Source organism: Gymnoscopelus microlampas (assembly GCF_963454915.1).
Source record: "Gymnoscopelus microlampas genome assembly, chromosome: 4".
Classification (NCBI taxonomy): Eukaryota; Metazoa; Chordata; class Actinopteri; order Myctophiformes; family Myctophidae; genus Gymnoscopelus; species Gymnoscopelus microlampas.
The window spans coordinates 15,580,814-15,599,893 of record NC_139941.1 but is presented as its reverse complement, the minus strand read 5'-3'; the positions used below and the strand labels follow the sequence as shown (position 1 = coordinate 15,599,893).

Sequence of the window (19,080 nt, the reverse complement as noted above, 5' to 3'; positions counted from 1 at the left end):
GATACATTATAACTCTACAAGAAAATGGCCAACGATCGGATTAAAATGCTTTTTATTGAACAATACAGAAAATACGGGTACTTCTGATGGCCCGTACATCATTTTAATATTTGTTGCCATAGGGTAAGCATTTATACTTGAAATCTGAACGTTTATGTAGATGTACGGGTCAAAAAGAGAGAAAGCGCAAACACTCTGTTGAAGTTCATCCATGACGCTCGTGACAGATGACCGTCTTGGATCCGCGGCTACAAAAATAGCAGATCTACAAGCTCACCACGCGTCGAGTACGCTACGTGTTGTGAGCTTGTAGATCTGCTATTTTCGGTTAGCCCAACGAGAGCCCACAGCGCCACCGGCGGCGGGGGAGACCAACTGCAGGCCACTGCTACTAGCACAGCACCATGATCACAGGAGGAAAGTCGTCAACAAACAACAGCTAGCCAGCTTAGCTTTAGCTTAGCCGGCTGCTAACAGCGCACACGCTGTTTATCAAGTTAAACGTGACGCTTTTATTGACAATGTAACGCCGGGTTTGAGCACACGCGACTTTTCGAGGTAAGCCGAACAACACTGCTTGTACACGTTTAAATGCTCTAAGTTTCCCCACGTAAAGCCTCAGACAGAAAAGCCGGTGGTTGCTGACGCCTAGCTAAAATAGCTAGCTTGCTAGCATAAAGCTGTGCGTTGAGCTAAAGGGCTGAATGCTCGAGCTATGGGTGTCAGATGCTAATGTAATGTGGCTAATGTGCTTTTTTCCCGTTAGCTGGCTGAATTGGCGTGGCTGTGCTGCAGGCTGATTTATGTTAGTTAGTTGAGTTAGTGACTGATGGTGGTAGTTGATGTAAAAAAAAAAGTCTGTTAACAATGGATGAGCAGCAGTTAACTTTGTTGTGTTAGTGTGACTATCCCTGGATCAAGACTATCATAGTCATATCATGTATTTTATCGATTTTGACATTTGCACGTACGAAAGTAAGTCAGACTCGATTAAATACATATTTGATAGTGTTGACCCGAGGCTATAGTGTGACATGAGTTGCTGTCTTGTCTCATGACGCTAACATGCATGCCTGACATGATAATGTGTGATCCAAGACCAAGATAATGTTACTGTGCCTAATCTGAGTCAGCACACAACATCTAGCCTGCAAGCAACTTACAGAAGTATCTAGAAACAAGACTCATCGTGTCTAATTGCTGAATAAGCTTGAAGAATCTGCACGCCTTGTCATTCTTAAACTGAAATGCAATATTGAAAGAGGATACATGCAATGTATAGAATCAGTATCTTTCCTTCCATTGTTCTTCTGCTTCTTCAATAAACATCCCTCCTCCCACCCAAGCCCACCCTCAAAGGATACATGAAAAATAACCAAATAACTATTATTGTATTCATTTATTAATTTCATTTTTGACTGTGTAAATTATGCCTCTGCCACACTAGGTGAATGACAGTGTCACCAAGCATGCGCATTAAATGTCCCCTCTGTATTTTCAGATCGGCCTCCCACACCTATGGCGATGAGAGAGGCGAGGGCCCATGAAGATTTTTGGACCTGTAGGAAGTGGAATGTCCATCACGGACAGCATCAAACACTGGGGTACAGATAACACCACCATATTGGTGAGGGGTCTCTTTACTTTGGGTTTACGTGAGGCTGCAGCGGTGTAGCCGACTTGTCCGTCTAAACTAAAACAACCTGACCAAAGTGTCGGGACCAGTGCGTTCAGTGCGATGGATTAATTTCCATCACTTTGAAGTTTTAATGGTCTAAATATACCTAGAGTACAACAAGGCCTGGTAGACTCCCGATCACACATTCTTCGACATGACAGGAAAAGGCTGGTCTTCCTAATGGAGGAAAAGCTGTGAGTGCCAAGTAATCTTTGTGTGTGTGTGTGTGTGTGTGTGTGTGTGTGTGTGTGTGTGTGTGTGTGTGTGTGTGTGTGTGTGTGAGAGAGAGAGAGAGAGATATCAAGAGCGGGAGGGGGTGTGGGCAGTTTGATGAAGTAAAAGGTGACAGTGGACATTTCCACAGAGATTAAAGCTGGAGACAGCAGCTCCTGTAAGGTAAACAGGATCTCCTCTTGGAGGCTGGGGAGGGGAGCTTCTCAAGGCCGCGGCAGCAGACAATACCTTGGGTATTATAAACGGAAATGGCTAAGAATAGGGAACAAGGCGGCGAGATGGACACACGGGGTGACCACTGCTTTGTTTGGGCCAAACGAGCCAAAACGGAACATCTTCTCTGGCATATTGTCTGCCATGGCTTGCGTGCTGGGAGTGGCAGTCATGCAAGGCCAAGGCGGTGATGTTGGAGAATGTTTATCTATGAGTCAACGTTCAGCAGAGGCGAGAACATTGCGGAGCGTGTCTGTCTTGTCTGGGGTTTATAAATGGAGAGTGATTGTACTTTATTCCAGATCTGTGAGTAGCCACACATACGCTCAAGTGTAATGTTAACTTACTGTTTATAATGCAGACTTTTCATTAAGTATATACATTTTAGAGCTTTGCCATTATGGTGCTTGTAAATTTCATTAGCAAATGTAGGTCTAGATGTGTTGGATACAAAATATTGTCCAAATTCTAACCACATTAAACTGCCGTCCCTATTTTGGCCATGTCATTATAGGTGAAAGTTCTTTATATATTTAAGTTTAAAGAATTAAGCATATGGGCCTAGGCTATTTTTGAGCTATGGCATATGTGGCTTTTGTTTTGTTCTGTTTACGGTTAAAGCTTTTCTTATCCCTTTTTTGAATTTGTGCTCTCTTTATTTGTTGTTTGTTCCATCCAAGTTTTGGCCAACTCTTTCATTGTTTGTGTGATCTCTCATTTGATTGGTTTAACCACCCGTAGTGATTACTACCAGTGAAGATTCATAACATTCCATTTCCTTCCCTAGATGGTTTGTTTAAGATAATGCAGGATGAACAGCGCTCCACCCGGCTAAATCTTTGCTTAGGTGCAGGAAACATCAATGAGTCCAACTAATAAAAGAGATTTAGATGTACAGCATGAATTGTTTCTCTTTATATTGAGCTTTTGGTCTATCAGACCTTCATCAGAGAATACATGACAATTCAGTAATGGACAGAGGCGGGTAAAAATCTATCCCATTCTGATCACCGACAGTATGCAAAACACCTGTGCACACCCTGGTTGTAGAAGCTCTACTTCTTGGTAATTGTAGTTTTCAGTACTGTGAGGCATACAAATGGAAGCCATACTTGTTATAGAATACAAAAAAGGGTGGAATACAGTGCATATAGAAAACACATAATACAATCAGGAAGCACCTTAGTACCACCATGCACATAATTTCATCACATAGTAAATAGGGAGAACCCCAAATTTAAAATAAAACGAGCATGAATAGAGAATGGCTTTATTTTTAGGTTTTCACTTTTGTTACAATTTTGTAACTGTCATTAAAATGTTCCAGAACTTACCTGAATAATTCAGCCAATATTGGCTAAATATCACTGAGCCATTAGAAGCCATGGATATTTGAATTGCGTATGTAAATCAGTTGTTATGACTACAGGGAACCCTGGTATGGTCCTTTGATGTTGGTCCGCACCAGCTTGTCACATAAAAGAGGGGAGGGTTAGGCTAGGCTAATATTGGCCAGTGTTTTAGAATGATTGTTATTGTAGATATAGGCCTGAGGGGTATACATGGTGATGCAGGAGACACTGTGATATTTTTGACACATTGTTGTAAAAGATTAGAGGGGGTTTTAGAAAATGCAACTTGGTAAAACTCATCAATACACTGGAAAGAGAGCTTCTGTCAAAGTCTCATATTTATTTTGTTGTTTTGTTTTTTCATTGCAGCAGCTTTATCAACGAATTCCTCATTAGAGTGACATGAATGATAGTAATGTATTCCTATCCATTTCTTTTTGATACAAGGTGGTGATTGAAAATTACATAATTACATTTTTGCCGCAACAATAATAATGATATCTGATATCCACACTGTTGTGGAGCAAGATTAATTGGACTGGTTCAACCACTGTAAAATCAATAGTCTGCAGTACCTAGTAAAGTCTCTGTGAATGCTACGTTGGTTGGCTCTGTCATTACAGCTGTCAGCCTTCAAATTATCCATGTGAAACTACCTGATGTATGACCTTTTATAAGCTATAATTGCATTGATTGATCAGCCTCGACTTGGAATAGGTTACGTGGTCATAGAAGCTTTCCCTCATTACTTCAGCCGTGTATGCTAAACCTGTCATTTTGATCATGTCACATGATTTCCAATAATGTAGTACTTGATAATGATCATGTACTCCTGTCTTCCCAGGTAAACCATGATCCCCATCACTGAGCTGCGGTACTTTGTGGACACGCAGCCTGCGTACCGCATCCTGAAGCCATGGTGGGACGTGTTCACCGACTACATCTCCATCGTCATGCTCATGATCTCCGTGTTCGGGGGGACGCTGCAGGTCACCCAGGACAAGATGATCTGCCTGCCCTGCAAGTGGGTGGTAAACCAGACCTGCAGGAGGTTCTTCAACTCCTCCATGGCCAACTCGCTGCTCCTGGAGCCCAGAGGGATCCAGTATGACTTGGACCGGCACCAGTACAACTACGTGGACGCCGTGTGCTACGAGAACCGGCTCCACTGGTTCGCCAAGTACTTCCCCTACCTGGTGCTGCTCCACACGCTCATCTTCCTCGCGTGCAGCAACTTCTGGTTCAAGTTCCCTCGGACTAGCTCCAAACTAGAGCACTTTGTGTCCATCTTGCTCAAGTGCTTCGACTCCCCGTGGACCACCAGGGCTCTGTCTGAGACGGTGGTGGAGGAGAGCGACCCGAAGCCCATGAAGATGAACGGCTCCATGGACCACAAGGAGTCTGTTATCAGCGAGGACGTTGAGGCCAGTGTCCCCATGCTCCAAAGGACAAAGTCTCGCCTCGAGCAGGGCATCGTGGACAGAACTGAAACGGGCGTTCTGGACAAGAAAGAGGGCGAGCAGGCCAAGGCGCTGTTTGAGAAAGTGAAAAAGTTCCGCATACACGTAGAAGAAGGAGACATAGTGTACAGACTGTACATCCGTCAGACTATAATAAAAGTCATTAAGTTTATTTTGATAATCTGCTATACAGGGTATTATGTGCAAAATATTCAGTTCAGCGTCGACTGCAGGGTCGATATCGAAAGCCTTACAGGTTATAGCATGTATCGGTGTGCACATCCGCTGGCGACGCTTTTTAAAATCCTGGCCTGCTTCTACATTAGCCTAGTCGGGGTCTACGGACTGATTTGCATGTACACTCTTTGCTGGATGTTGCGTCGCTCTTTAAAGAAGTACTCCTTCGAGTCCATTCGGGAGGAGAGCAGCTACAGCGACATACCGGACGTGAAGAATGACTTTGCCTTCATGTTGCACATGATCGACCAGTACGACCCGCTGTACTCCAAGCGCTTTGCCGTCTTCCTCTCGGAGGTGAGCGAGAACAAGCTGAGGCAGCTCAACCTCAACAACGAGTGGACACTGGACAAGCTGCGTCAGCGGATCACAAAGAACTCCCAGGAGAAGCTGGAGCTCCACCTCTTCATGCTGAGCGGCATCCCCGACACGGTGTTCGACCTGATGGAGCTGGAGGTCCTCAAGCTGGAGCTCATCCCCGACGTCACCATCCCGCCGATCATAGCCCAGCTGGTCAACCTGCGAGAGATGTGGCTCTACCACACGCCCGCCAAAATCGAGGCGCCGGCGTTGGCTTTCCTGCGGGAGAACCTGAAATCCCTGCACATCAAGTTCACGGACATCAAAGAGATCCCGCTGTGGATCTACAGCTTGAAGAACCTGAGCGAGCTCCACCTGACGGGGAACCTCAGCGCCGAGAACAACCGCTACATCGTCATAGACGGGCTCCGCGAGCTCAAGCGGCTCAAGGTGCTCCGCCTGAAGAGCAACCTCACCAAGCTACCTCAGGTGGTGACCGACGTGGGCATGCACCTCCAGAAGCTCTCCATCAACAACGAGGGCACCAAGCTGATCGTGCTCAACAGCCTGAAGAAGATGGCCAACCTGACGGAGCTGGAGCTCATCCGCTGCGACCTGGAGCGCATCCCGCACTCCATCTTCAGCCTGCACAACCTGCAGGAGATCGACCTGAAGGACAACAACCTCAAGACCATCGAGGAGATCATCAGCTTCCAGCACCTCCACCGGCTCGTCTGCCTCAAGCTGTGGTACAACCAGATCGCCTACATTCCCATCCAGATCGGCACGCTGACCAACATGGAGCGGCTCTACCTGAACAGGAACAAGATCGAGAAGATCCCCAGCCAGCTCTTCTACTGCCGCAAGCTGCGCTTCCTGGACCTGAGTCACAACAACCTCACCTACATCCCGACGGACATCGGCTGCCTCCAGAATCTGCAGTACCTTGCGGTGACGGCCAACAGGGTGAGTGCTTTTACCTTCAATTTTGTCCGGAGCAACTTGAAATGTAAGATCCATCGTAATCGGGAATTATAGGATAGCTAGTTCACGTTGATTGTAATATCACATTTTGTTGTCCGTTTTTTTTAAAGGAAAGCATTGGATTTCCTGTGATCTTTTTTTAGAATATTTCTGGTTAATTGCGTATCCAGGAAGACATTGCTAGTGGCTTAATTTGTTTGCCGTAATAATGAGGACTTGAGGATCTAATGATCTGTCCTTCCACACACACAAACAGATTGAGACGCTGCCTAATGAGCTGTTCCAGTGCAAGAAACTCCGCACTCTGAACCTGGGGAACAATTGCCTGCAGTCTCTGCCCTCGCGCTTCGGGGAGCTGACCGGGCTGACCCAGCTGGAGCTCAGGGGCAATCGGCTGGAGTGCCTGCCCGTGGAGCTGGGAGAGTGCAAACAGCTGAAGAGGACTGGCCTGGTGGTAGAGGAGGACCTCTTCAACACTCTGCCCACGGAGGTCAAGGAACAACTGTGGAAGGTTGACAAGGAGCAGACCTAAAGGCGTCACGGTTGCTTTCTGTCTTACTTTTTTCCCCCCACACAAAGACTTGCCCTGTGTCGACGGGACTCGGACCCTCTGGACAATCCCAGACGGGGCCGCAAACGAGGTCAGAGGGTCCTCTGACTGCAATGCACAGCCAGTGTTCGTTCTCTTCAATCGGATTGAAGCTTAATATATCACACGACCATAACACATTCACCTTTCTATTTGTTTGTTTGTATTTTATTTTCTCTTCTCCTTTTTAATGAAATGCACAAAGCAATTTAGTGAATACGTTTTCTAAGGAAAAACTAACAAACGTTGGGCTTTGAAAAAGTTGAGTCAGCGACAGCGTTGGTTGTTTCAAGTGATATTTAGAAAATCCTCCAGATGCTTGTATTCGGTGGAATTTCCATGGACACAAGTAACGGTAACCGACAGGGTATTAGCCTATATGATCCTGCTCATACATGCCTGCTTACCGTGTACAGTACACTGTCAGATTACCCTTCATGTGGAGCGTATGAAATAGCAATTACAAGCTTGCCACACCTGTTTTGTGCCATAAGAGCCACTATCTGCAAGTGGAAGATGGAAATTGTCCATGAGTCTTGTGTCTATTACAGTAGCATGTAGTCACAAAGGGTGACTAGGATGAGCATTGGAAAGGTAGAACTCTTAATCAAAGTCCACAACATTGTGCAATTTTCACTGTTAGATGCTATTTGCTTGCACATTTCACATTTCAGCCATAACGTTACCTAAAAACGTTATCCAGCTAATGTTGATGCTTATTGTACATGGTTTAGTTGGAGTGAACATGTAATTTTGCTCTCAGTTGAACAAAATGCAACGCAATAAGCCTCTAGGTGGCCAATGTTTGAATCGTAAGGAAACATTTCCAGTTTTTGTTTGGATCTATGAGCAACAAACATTCCACTTTTTAAGAAGAAAAAAAAAGTCCAGATGAAAAGGCATTTTAGTATCTAACTTGCATATCATGACTAATTTCTGAAACACGCAAAACAGGATAGGCAAGAGGGACGTAACACTGAGGAATTTGATTTGAACAGTGAAAATTGGGCGTCATAAATATGGAGAATTTGGGCACGGTCACACGTGCAGAAGCACGCGATTGACCACTTCTTTGCTATTGGTCGAGGCCCACATGCCGATGCGTTGTGAGCTTCAGATAGATCAGCTATTTTAATTATTTTTAAATTTGTATTATTTTATTAATCGATTAGTCCTATTAAGTTAATAATTTGCTTTGCACCGGAATCAAATGTTTAATTTATCCCTTCGCTCACACAGAATGGCTGAGACTGGTAACTGTGTGACCACTCCTTCAGATTGATTGATGGTGGATGTCGTGATATTATTGGTTGAAGATGGTTAGTTCAAGCCTAACTAAGCACTTAGTCTGATTTAGTTTTCACAGGAAGGAAACCTGATTTGATTTTAACATGAGAATGAGAATACAAAGAAATCTTTTTTTTTGTGAGTTCTTTTGGCATATATTGTTAAATAAGTGCACTGGGTATGTGATTTAATTTCATCTTGACTTTAATTCCAACATACTTGATCACAGGCAAGAAAGGCAGGGTGGTGAGTGCATCGCTTTATTGTTGATCAAAGGCCAGTGGTGGACAAAGTACTCAACCACAGTACTTGAGTCAAAGTTTAGATACTCCTGTCAAATATTACTCAACTCAACTACAAGTGAAAGTTGCTCTGTCAAACTTGTACTTGAGTTAATGTACTGGAGTACTTGCTTTAAAAAATACATTTTCTTTCTAACATCAATGTATTGCTGTATTAAAATTGAGACATTGTCCGCAAAAAGCCAAAGATTTTCCAGAAATTGCAAAAAAAAATATATTGAAAATAGCACATGTACAAGCTCACAACATCATGCGTTGTGAGCTTGTAGATCTGCTATTTTCACTATATTTGAAATGGGGCTTAAGCGGTGAATTCATAATTATTTTTCCCCTCCTAGAAATGTAGTAGTCTTTGAAGTATAGTGGAGTGAAAGTCATAGGTACCGAAAATAAAAAGTACTGTTACAGTACTCAAGTAAATGTACTTTGTTTACTGTCCACCACTGATAAAAGCCATAGGTTGGTAGGTAAACCTTTAAAGAACGTACAAATTATTATGTCAATTTGCCTTAACTTCAAACTCACTCTTTTCATGTTGACTTATTATTTTGTCATAGACTGATGTTCTAATCCTAGTCACATTCACTCTCATAGTCCTCTTGACCATGCCAGTATTAATGTACACATTTGTCTTTAACTGTCGGAGGCTTAGGCCTGTCAAATCTTTGTTGTGCACTAGTGATTAACACATTCTGTACACTACAGCAGTGGTTCTCAAACTTCTTCACGTCAAGGACCCTGTAATGCTTTGTATTTGGCTGCGGACTGCCCACTTAGAGAACCAATGCACTACAGAGTCACCAGTAAAACTCTCAGTATTAATTTAACTCAGAGTGTACAACTGGAACTGTAAGTCAGGGTCCATTTGGTGCCATTTGTACACTCTTGGGAGTGGATAGGAGTTTGCTGTGTAGAACTAGTGGTTTGAAGCTTAAATCCTAAACTACTAGCACTGAAAGGCCTAATTGGTCTTGTTTGTCTAATTTGACACAGCAGAAATAGTACATCCACAAGAGAATGACTTCATTATCCTAAAACAAACGCATTACAGATGGTGATGCAACTAACTAACTTATCTTTTTTGAGGAAAAAAAAACAAATAGATGCACAACCTGAGGGTTGAAATACATGTAGGAATAATGGCTGGAATTAAACTATGTACATTCATTTTAGAAAAAAATAACAAATGTCTAATTAAATGTTATCTTGTGCAATATTTAAAGGTAAATAGTGATGTCGTTTTTGTCACAGGCATGGGCATTCTGTTTATCAATTTCATGTCACTGAAGAAAGTGGGAATCTTAAGTTTAAAGCTGCAGTCCCTAACACTAAGAGGAAATCCCTGCTTGTACTTATGAGCTTCAGCCGGTACTTCTGGTAAATCAGTAGGTATCCCAGGGTCTACATTTCTCAATGGAAGAGTAAGGAGACCACCTCCAACCACTACAGATGTACTAGTTATCGTTGCTGTCAGGCAGAAACCTCTTATCTCCAGATTTTAACTTTGCATTTTTTCGTAAATTAATGCCCTACTTGATCATCACACAAAAGCAGCAGATCTACAAGCTCAAAACGCGGCGCGAAGCGACGCGTTTTGAGCTTGTAGATCTGCTACTTTTGCCATTTTTGAATTTGAATCCTGAAAAGTAACATATGAGGTTTCCACCCAACAGACGTTATATTGTATTAACATTCTCTAACATACTCTATGGGTTAAAACAATGTTTTATTCACTAAAATAAGTTACAGATTGCAGCTTTAAGACTAGTAGACGTCCTTGAGAATGGGTTTGCACTACATTACCTCCTCACAATGAGAGAAGTTGAGGTTTTGGGTAACAAAAAGGAAAATATATACACAGCTTGTATGTTTGAATGCTACAATTAGGATGCGACATATGGTGTTATGTTATCGGTGGGAAGGCCTGCACACATAGTCTATTTTGATTTTGTTAAGCAGAAAATATGAGTCATTTGCAACATTTTCCAGTTGGTGTTTTTCCTTGCTAACGAAACGAAACAAAAACAAAAAGACAAATGCCTGACTTACATTTATTGCCATGAATACTAATGCAGAGCAAGCCTTAATTCACCTTCTTTATGCAACATGAACCCTAGCGTCCCTATTCTGAGGCAAACGGGTGAAAATAGCAGATCTACAAGCTCACAACGCACAAGTTGTGACCTTGTAGATCGTCTCTTTTTTTTTGGTGAAGAGTTTTTGGTGTAGTGGAAAATATTAGCGCCCTTGTCTAAAGCCCTGGGGGAATTCAGTCAAATAAGTCAGGGGTCTTCAACAGGGGGTCCGTGACCCCTAGAGGGTCCTCAGAGATACTGCAGGGGGGCTGCCAAATCTTTGTGAACCACTATTCTGGGGGTAACATTAGCGCGACGCGTTGTGAGCTTGTAGATCTGCTATTTTCGGCGAAGAGGTTTGGTGTACAGAGAAAAAAGAGCAGACCACGCAGTGGGTGCCTGCTTCATCCCTCTCACAGCTAAGGGGTCCTTGGCCTGAAAACTGTTGAAGACCTCTGGTTTAAATGGTTAAAACACTAAACCTTTCCTGGTAAAGATGTATATCAAAGGAGAAGAAAAAAGGCTTAACACCACATTGAATGATGTTTTTTGAAGAACAAATATAGTTCATGAGTTGGGGTGCAACAATTAATCAAACTTATTGATTTAATAGATTCTAAAACAGTTGATAATTGAACATTTTATAAAAATCTATTTGAGCATGATGGGTGAAAAGTATCTCTATTTTGGGCATGTCATAGACAAAGTACCCCAAAAAATCTGAAAATAGCTGATCTACAAGCTCTCAACTCAAAGTAATCGATATAATAATCGCCATGTAAATAGATACACTACGTGCAGCCCTATTCATGAGTCCCAATATGAGCATTACAATGAAATGCAGTACTCCGCAATACACTGCAAGTGAAGACAATCAACTACATCTCTATAGTCACACTAACTATTAAATATACACGTTTCTGTCATCCGTGTGTGTGTGTGTGTGTGTGTGTGTGTGTGTGTGTCCTGTACGCTAAAAACAACTGTCAACTTGTTAAGAGAAAGTTCAACTGATGGGCAGGGTTCTGGTGGTTGATATCAGTGAAGATGTGTCATTCTTCAACAGTGTCACATAGAGGCATTATTGTTTGGGAAAGTGTCATTATTCTGGCGTTTTGCATAAAAGCAGAAAATAGTAGCTGTCCTTAATTAATCTAGGTCCTCTCACTTTCTTTTTTAAAATATATTTTAATCTCCTTTTTGACTTCAGTTTTGACAGCTATGGTTTTAGTATTAAAAAAAACGTTCTCAGGAAAATAGCTAACACTCACTTTTTTAATTGGCCATTTTTTGCATGTATATTTTTTGTTGCTGTTGGCGAGTTGTGATAACGCAACATGCATTTTGTATGCTTTTCTATACATTCTTTTGTAGTTTTTATTAATGTATTTAATATTACCTGCTGATATGACATGTGTATTTGAAGAAAACGCTCCACTTAATCTTGGTTTACTATTAATCGTGTCCTTTGTCATTAATGTGCTGTATTATTTTATTGTTTCAGAGGCTCTAGTGATGAATCTTTGTTGCATAATGTGTGTGTCTGTCTGTGTGTGTTAGGGGTGTGTCACCCTTGCAACTTCCTTTTCCTCTTTAATGACCTCCCAAATATTTTTGAGAACCATGTTCTGATTATGAAGAGATCTCTACTTGCATTTCTCATTGCAGACAAAAGTCTAGATTCTGTGTACACTAAAGAAAGAAAAACGTATATGCATTTCAGAGTGAAAGTGTTAACCATATTGCTACAGAATGTTGTTTAGATGGCACGAATGAGGTCAATGTCTGTATTTGAACATGTCTCATCATCCCCTCCTGTCAACACTTACATGAAGTTGCAAAATAAACTTCAGAATAAACCTGTGCACAGATGTCAGTCTCACTGGTGGAAGAGTCACATTTTTGTATAAGTAAAAGTAGCAATACCACACTAGAAATATAGGCTACTATACTAAAATAGCTATTTGAAAAATATATAATTAGCTGATCTACAAGCTCATGTTTTGCGATGTGACACGTGAGCTTGCAGATCAGTTATTGTTGAATACCTGAAGAATAAAATTGGGCTTCATTGATTAATGTATGTTTTGTTATAATAATAAAAATCTACAAGGTGCCTTGTATGTAACTAATGGTTTCAAATAATTACAGTAAAAATATGCATTAAAAAATATGTGGAGTAGAACTTCTACTCCACATATCAGGATACATGGGTATAACTCAGAGGCAAATGTTGTAATTTTTACTATTTCTCCTAGAAGTAGTTAGAAGTTATTGAAAAATGGACATACATTTTACGTTTTGATTCAGGGCAAACTATTATGATACTATGGGGGGGGGGGGGGGCAGCAACATTTCGATCAACATTATTAATACAAAAAATAAATATATAATTCCAACAGCACAGCAACAATCATGTCTTTCGCCCAAGTGGAACCAAAGCTTTGGAGTCATCGTTCCCAGACGGACTCAATTCGTCAGCGCACTCAAGCGGCATCAACTTGAAAATGGTAAGTTGCTCAGAGAATGTATTTATGTTTGATTATTATTAGTAGTAGTAGTAGTAGTAGGAACATACCTGTGGTTACGTGAAATGAATAAAAACAACAAAATAGTGATGAAAGACTGTGTCTAACATAATGCAACGCTTTCATTGTGTAACTGCTTCCAGGCGGTCACACTGCACACTGATCTGGGAGAAATAAAGATTGAGCTGTTCTGTGAACGAACTCCTAAAGCATGTGAGGTGAGAGGAACATACATAGATAAGATCACTATTGTATTTAAAGGTCTGTTTAAACGTATTATTGTAAAGTTTGTAAACTGTAGCCCTCTTAGGCTAGGGTGACAGGTTTGTTAAAATATCAGAATATAGAGCTATTTCCTGTTTGACACATAACCACCACTTACACCCATATGGGTAACTGGAGTCCCACAGGGCTCTATTCTGGTGTATGTTCTGTTTGTGGGGAAATATTTCGCTGAAAATAGCAGATCGACAAGCGTCGCATTGTGAGCTTGTCACAATACCGATGCTGGGGTTTAAGTGGTTAAAGTGTTAAATAGCTCTATAGTCTGATAGTAATCGAATTTATATAGAGTGGTTGTTCAGTAACAGGGGTCTCCCCGTCTCCCCAGCTCTTTAGCAAACAGGAAATACATTTTCAGGTCGTGGATAGCCCTAGAATATTACATGTGATATTACATACATTTCTAGCCATGTTTCAGGGCTAATACATTTCATGCATTCCAGATACACAGCCATAGATCACTACTATATACCCGCCTGGGTATGACTGATGGCATTTAAACTTGTAGCGCTGCCATGTGTGTACTCACCCAATAATTCATTGCTGTGACTTGGAGTCAGATATTGTCCTCTAGTGTCATATCCATTTGAAAGTTCTGGCAGAGATCGTGTGTTTAGTCAAATATCCCCACTTTTCCACGAGCTGCACGCGTCACGGACGACATTCTCTGCCCCCGACGGGGGCCCGAAATGATTGCTGGACTGAACATATGAAACTTTCCTTTGGGGAGCACAAATGTATGGGGCACACAATTGACAGGTGTGATTGATTGCCCGATTGCAACACACCTGTCCATAGGCTCTATGCACAGCAGCCATATTGTGAAGACATTCACAGGTGTTACCAATGATGATACTAATGAAGGCTCTGTTCCATTCTGTTCAAACAGAGTCGTGCTGATATTGCACATGTTGGCTCACTGGAAACACTCTGCTACACCAGTGGGTCTAACATGTGTGTCCAGGGACTCTCATGGTTCCTTGAGGGGGTTCGAAATGGCCCCTTACGGTGTGTAACTCTGAGAGTTATGGGGGCCGTGGAAATTGAAATATCTGAGATCCACTGCGCTACACTAAATGGAATAGAGCCTTCATTAGTATCATTGGTAACACCTGTGAAGGAAGTGATAATATGGCTGCTGTGCATAGAGCCTATAGTGTCCCCAAAGGAAGTTTTCATATGCTCAGTCCAGCAGCAATCATTTCGAATGTTGTCCGTGTGCAGCTCGTGGAAAAGTGGAGATATTTGATTAAACACATGTCTTCTGCCAGAACTTTCAAATGTATATGAAACTAAAGGACAATATCTGACTCCAAAGTGGCAGGAATTCATTATTGGGTGAGCACACACTCAGTGCTACAAGTTTAAATGCTGCCACGATAAGTCTGCTGCCCGGGCGGCCATAGGAGTGATCTATGGCTGTGTATCTGGAATGCATGACATGTATGTAATATCACTAGTCGCTAGTCGGGGATACCAATTTCATCCAATCAGTACAGAGATAACTCATACAGGATAAACAAGTGAAATTGGAAGTGATGAAATACAGACACAATTAGAACTGGAACACTACAATTTCCTAATGGCTACTCGCTTATGATTGGATGAAATTGGCTACCCACCTGAGACTGTATTTTCTGCTTATTAAAGAGTATGAGGGATGGGGAGACCCCTACTGAACAAACACCCTATAGCAGTAATTACTATCAGAATATAGAGCTTAAACCTTTTCATAAAAAGAAATTCAGTTTAAAAAAAAAAAAAAAATACAACTTACCCTACCTTTTAAATTATACTTGGTTGCATGAGGGTGCGGCTCTCCCCAAAAGAACAGATCTACAAGCTATCGACGTATCGCAATGCGGTGTGTTGATAGCTTGTAGATCTGGTACTTTTGGCGAGCAACACAGTTGTACTAATGGGTATAATGAAATGTTTTTTTGTCAACAGAACTTTCTTGCCCTGTGCGGCAGTGGATTCTACGTTGGCAGCGTCTTTCACAGAAATATCAAAGGTTTCATGGTTCAAACTGGAGACCCTACAGGTAATGTGTGAATTTGTTTTATTTAGTTTAGTTTTGTTTTAGGTATGGATCTATCATCTCTATCACACACGTGACAACACTTCTATCCAAGTTATTTTTTTAGCTTTTTTTTTTACACAACACAAAAATGAAAAGAATTATCCTGCACATACTTTTTGTGACCTCAGCCTGTATGTTTCAATCAGTGCCTTAGCCAAAGTATGTATTAATTAATCTGTATGTATGTAGAATATCTGACTGTATTGACTTATATTTATTTGTTTCCTGTATTTGATATATTTTTTTTATCACCTAGGGACTGGAAAAGGAGGAACAAGTATATGGGGACGCAAATTTGAAGACGAGTTCAGTGAACACTTAAAAGTGAGGACCACGTTGGGTCGGTGCAAGTCATACATAAACGTTATGTGCGGGGAACAGTGGGGTCAGTTCTGGAATATCCCCAGTTAAACTATGACTAGGGCTGCAGCTATCGGTAATTTTCCGAGCCATTATTGTTTATTTTTTAGAACTTAATTTAGGACACTGGTCCTCAAACGTTTTCACGTGAAGGACCCCCAAAGTGATATGTATTAGGCTGCAGACCCCCATCTCAAAAATATTTTGTGCCAGAAGCAAAGATTTGAGTACAAAATGTTCACTTAAAAAACATATATATATTCAAGCTCATAGCACGGACGTTTTGAATAGCCACGGACCCCACTTTGAGAACCTCCTGTCAGATTTGAAACAGCTTGGCACCTCGCTTTCTCTTTCAAACGCTCACCCCCACTCATTTTCTCAGCGCAAGACTGTCCCCATAATGGCTGAATGGCCGTTATGATCCTTGTTTGTACAAAAAGCCAGCTGCTACCTGTCCCCTTGATGTGATAGCAAAGCCAAAAAACAGCCTGCCAGTTAGTAGCTAAGTGTGTCTCACTTTGTTTGCCATAGACTGTTGCTTGTGCTTGTGAAATGCTTGGATATATACAGTATGAGGGATGGGGAGCCAGGGTACGGTGCTGCAGGGGATGGGAAGAATTGGCTGGGTTTGAAACATAAATCAATGCAGGTGTGCACATGACTCAACCTTTAAAATAGCCTCTCAGTGGGTGCAGGGTCTTGAAAGATGAAGTAGTACAGAGAGAAAGAGAAACCAGCACACACATGCTTTACTGTAGCTAATGCATTAGGCACCTGGGACGCATCTGTGTCACTTCTTGATTTGAGCTAAAAAGCATTATTTTACACTTTGGCTATTAAAAAATAGCAGATATACAAGCTCATAGCACGGCACCGAGTGCCGCGCTACGAGCTTGTAGATCTGCTATTTTTGAAAAATCGTGAAAATGTGTGCAAATCTTTGAAATATTCTTTTAAAGCAAACATTAACTCAAATCTTTGCTTCTGGGGGTCCCTGGAACAAAATATTTTTAGATGGGGGGTCCGCGGCCAAATTCATATCATTTTGGGGGTCCTTGACATGAAAAAGTTTGAGAACCACTGATATAGAAACTTACGTTTTTCAGAAAACCGTTTGAAGCCATTTTGCAGAATCGGAACCTCAGGCCTCAATGGGTTAAATGAAAATGAACGCTTTTAGCATACAGACATCATGTGGCTCTTAGTGTCTTACTACATACATACATTGCATACACACACACACACACACACACACACATGCAAGTGAATTATCTTTATGTTTGACAACATCACAGCTTAACTTCTCTTTTTCAGCATAATGTCAGAGGAGTGGTGTCGATGGCAAACAATGGACCCAACACGAATGGCTCCCAGTTTTTCTTCACCTACGCCAAGCAGCCCCATCTGGATATGAAGTACACTGTCTTTGGAAAGTATGGAACCTAGTAGTTATTGTGCCCATTAATGATCATTTGTGTTGATTTAGAAACAAACCCCACATTTCATAATGATCTCATTCAGTTTGATAGTGTGAACTAATGTAATCTCATCATAGGATCATAGATGGCTTGGAGACACTGGATGAGCTGGAGAAACTGCCGGTCAATGAAAAGACGTTCCGGCCTACAACTGAAACTCGGATAAAGGACGTGACAATTCACGCAAACCCTTTCGCTGGATAGACGCCACAATGCCCTTGTGTGCTGATATTCCTTCAACTCACTGGCATGGACTATGATGTTCTGAAATGGCCTTGGTGAAACATGTCCCTATCATTTATTGTGATTTTATACACACTGCCATTCTTTGTTTCAATTTTTTGCATAACGTGTTAAATCGATTAAATTTACGCTTTTCTATATCACAGCAAGATTTAATTTTTTCCTTGTATAATTTCTATTCTCCTGGCTGTGTTCATTTACAGATAATGTTTTGTTAAAGTAAAGTATAATGCTGCGTTCACGCGGGCAGATACACAGCATATTTGTTGCTCTGTCTCTATGTATCTGTGTTGCTCTAAACGGTCGTTGACGCCATCAAGCGCTGCGTCATTGGAGCTAAAGTTGTAGTTTTGTATCTTTGTATCTGGAAGTTGAACTCGGCTCAACTTCAATTTGTAGCTTTGTATCCTGTCGCTGGCTTCCATTGAAAATGAATGGTAGACTGTATCTTTGTATCTGCCCGTGTGAACGCAGCATAAGCGTGCCATAATTTAAACATTTAAACATTGTAGAAAAGAAGCATTACAATAATTGACGTATTCCTATGGTGTGGCTCTGCAGGAGGCTAGCCGTCTTTGCATGCACTTTTCACAAGTTATACTCTTTGAAATATTTAACTTTAATTTGTAGTCTCAAGTCCTTGCCCAATTTTGGAGTCAACTTTATACATCATAGGTACTGTACTGAATATCAGTGGTTCTCAAACTTTGTCATGTCAAGGATCTTTTTCTTTTGTTTTTAAAAGATTTGCACAAATGTTGAAGATAAAAAAGAAATAGATCTACAAGCTCATAGCACGGCATGAATTGACGCGCTTTTGAGCCTGTACATCTGCTTTTTTTTTTAAATAGCCAAAGTATGTACGTATGGTTAAAGTGATTAAAATGACACTATGTCATTTTGCTGGGGACCCCTTGGTACCCCCTTGGGGGTCCCCGGACCCCACGTTGAGAACCAATGTTGTATATGTACGCTGTTTGTGTGTGGCTTAACTGCTTAAGAAACTTCCACCCTCTGTTTTTTGCTTTGTTTTACGACCCTGGATGCAGCACATGACAACGCATGAATATTTCCTTTGGGCTGTTCACAAAGGAGCACAAACAGAGCAGAGCTATGGAGAGGGAAAGACATACATCTATTGATAAGAGCGCAGTAAAAGTCACATCCTTTTGCAAGAAACAGCATTTTGCAATTTCGGGTTTAAGATAGATAGACCTTTATTGATCCCTGTGGGGAGATCAGGTGTCAAAGCAGCGCTGCAGGAGGGATGAAATGGCACAGTTACTGGTTAGAGTAGAGATACAACTCAAATAAAAACGTATAAGATGAAAGTAAAAGCAAGATAACAGGATGTTTGGGCATGGTCTAATGGTCTAGGGCGGTGGTGGAGTA

General features: G+C 41.6%; 2 protein-coding genes across 4 annotated transcripts; both read left to right on the top strand.

The window, feature by feature from the left end:
- The first annotated feature begins 417 nt into the window (after positions 1 to 417).
- On the top strand, positions 418 to 9,077 carry lrrc8ab (leucine rich repeat containing 8 VRAC subunit Ab). Of its 3 annotated transcripts, none has more exons than XM_084055737.1 (4): positions 418 to 558; positions 1,502 to 1,604; positions 4,322 to 6,440; positions 6,715 to 9,077. In XM_084055737.1, the coding sequence occupies exons 3-4, from the start codon at positions 4,329 to 4,331 to the stop codon at positions 6,988 to 6,990; spliced, it is 2,388 nt and encodes a 795-aa protein (XP_083911863.1). In that variant the 5' UTR covers positions 418 to 558; positions 1,502 to 1,604; positions 4,322 to 4,328; the 3' UTR covers positions 6,991 to 9,077. The 3 variants fall into 3 exon arrangements, with proteins under 3 accessions (XP_083911863.1, XP_083911862.1, XP_083911864.1); XM_084055736.1 differs by having other exon boundaries at positions 1,502 to 1,627; XM_084055738.1 differs by lacking the exons at positions 418 to 558; positions 1,502 to 1,604 and adding an exon at positions 2,139 to 2,431.
- A 4,113-nt stretch (positions 9,078 to 13,190) lies between these two features.
- Positions 13,191 to 17,828, top strand: ppil3 (peptidylprolyl isomerase (cyclophilin)-like 3). Its single transcript, XM_084054612.1, has 6 exons — positions 13,191 to 13,221; positions 13,383 to 13,457; positions 15,472 to 15,565; positions 15,861 to 15,928; positions 17,282 to 17,400; positions 17,523 to 17,828. Exons 1-6 carry the CDS (start codon positions 13,219 to 13,221, stop codon positions 17,647 to 17,649), a joined length of 486 nt encoding a protein of 161 aa, XP_083910738.1. The 5' UTR covers positions 13,191 to 13,218; the 3' UTR covers positions 17,650 to 17,828.
- Positions 17,829 to 19,080: the final 1,252 nt, after the last annotated feature.

Excerpts from the sequence above, each read along its gene's own strand:
- ppil3 (XM_084054612.1), top strand. Across the intron at positions 13,458-15,471 it reads GAACTCCTAAAGCATGTGAG|AACTTTCTTGCCCTGTGCGG; the intron begins GTGAGAGGAACA and ends TTTTGTCAACAG. Across the intron at positions 15,566-15,860 it reads TCAAACTGGAGACCCTACAG|GGACTGGAAAAGGAGGAACA; the intron begins GTAATGTGTGAA and ends TTTATCACCTAG.
- lrrc8ab (XM_084055737.1), top strand. The coding sequence starts at position 4,329 with ATGATCCCCATCACTGAGCTGCGGTACTTTGTGGACACGCAGCCTGCG. Across the intron at positions 6,441-6,714 it reads TTGCGGTGACGGCCAACAGG|ATTGAGACGCTGCCTAATGA; the intron begins GTGAGTGCTTTT and ends ACACACAAACAG.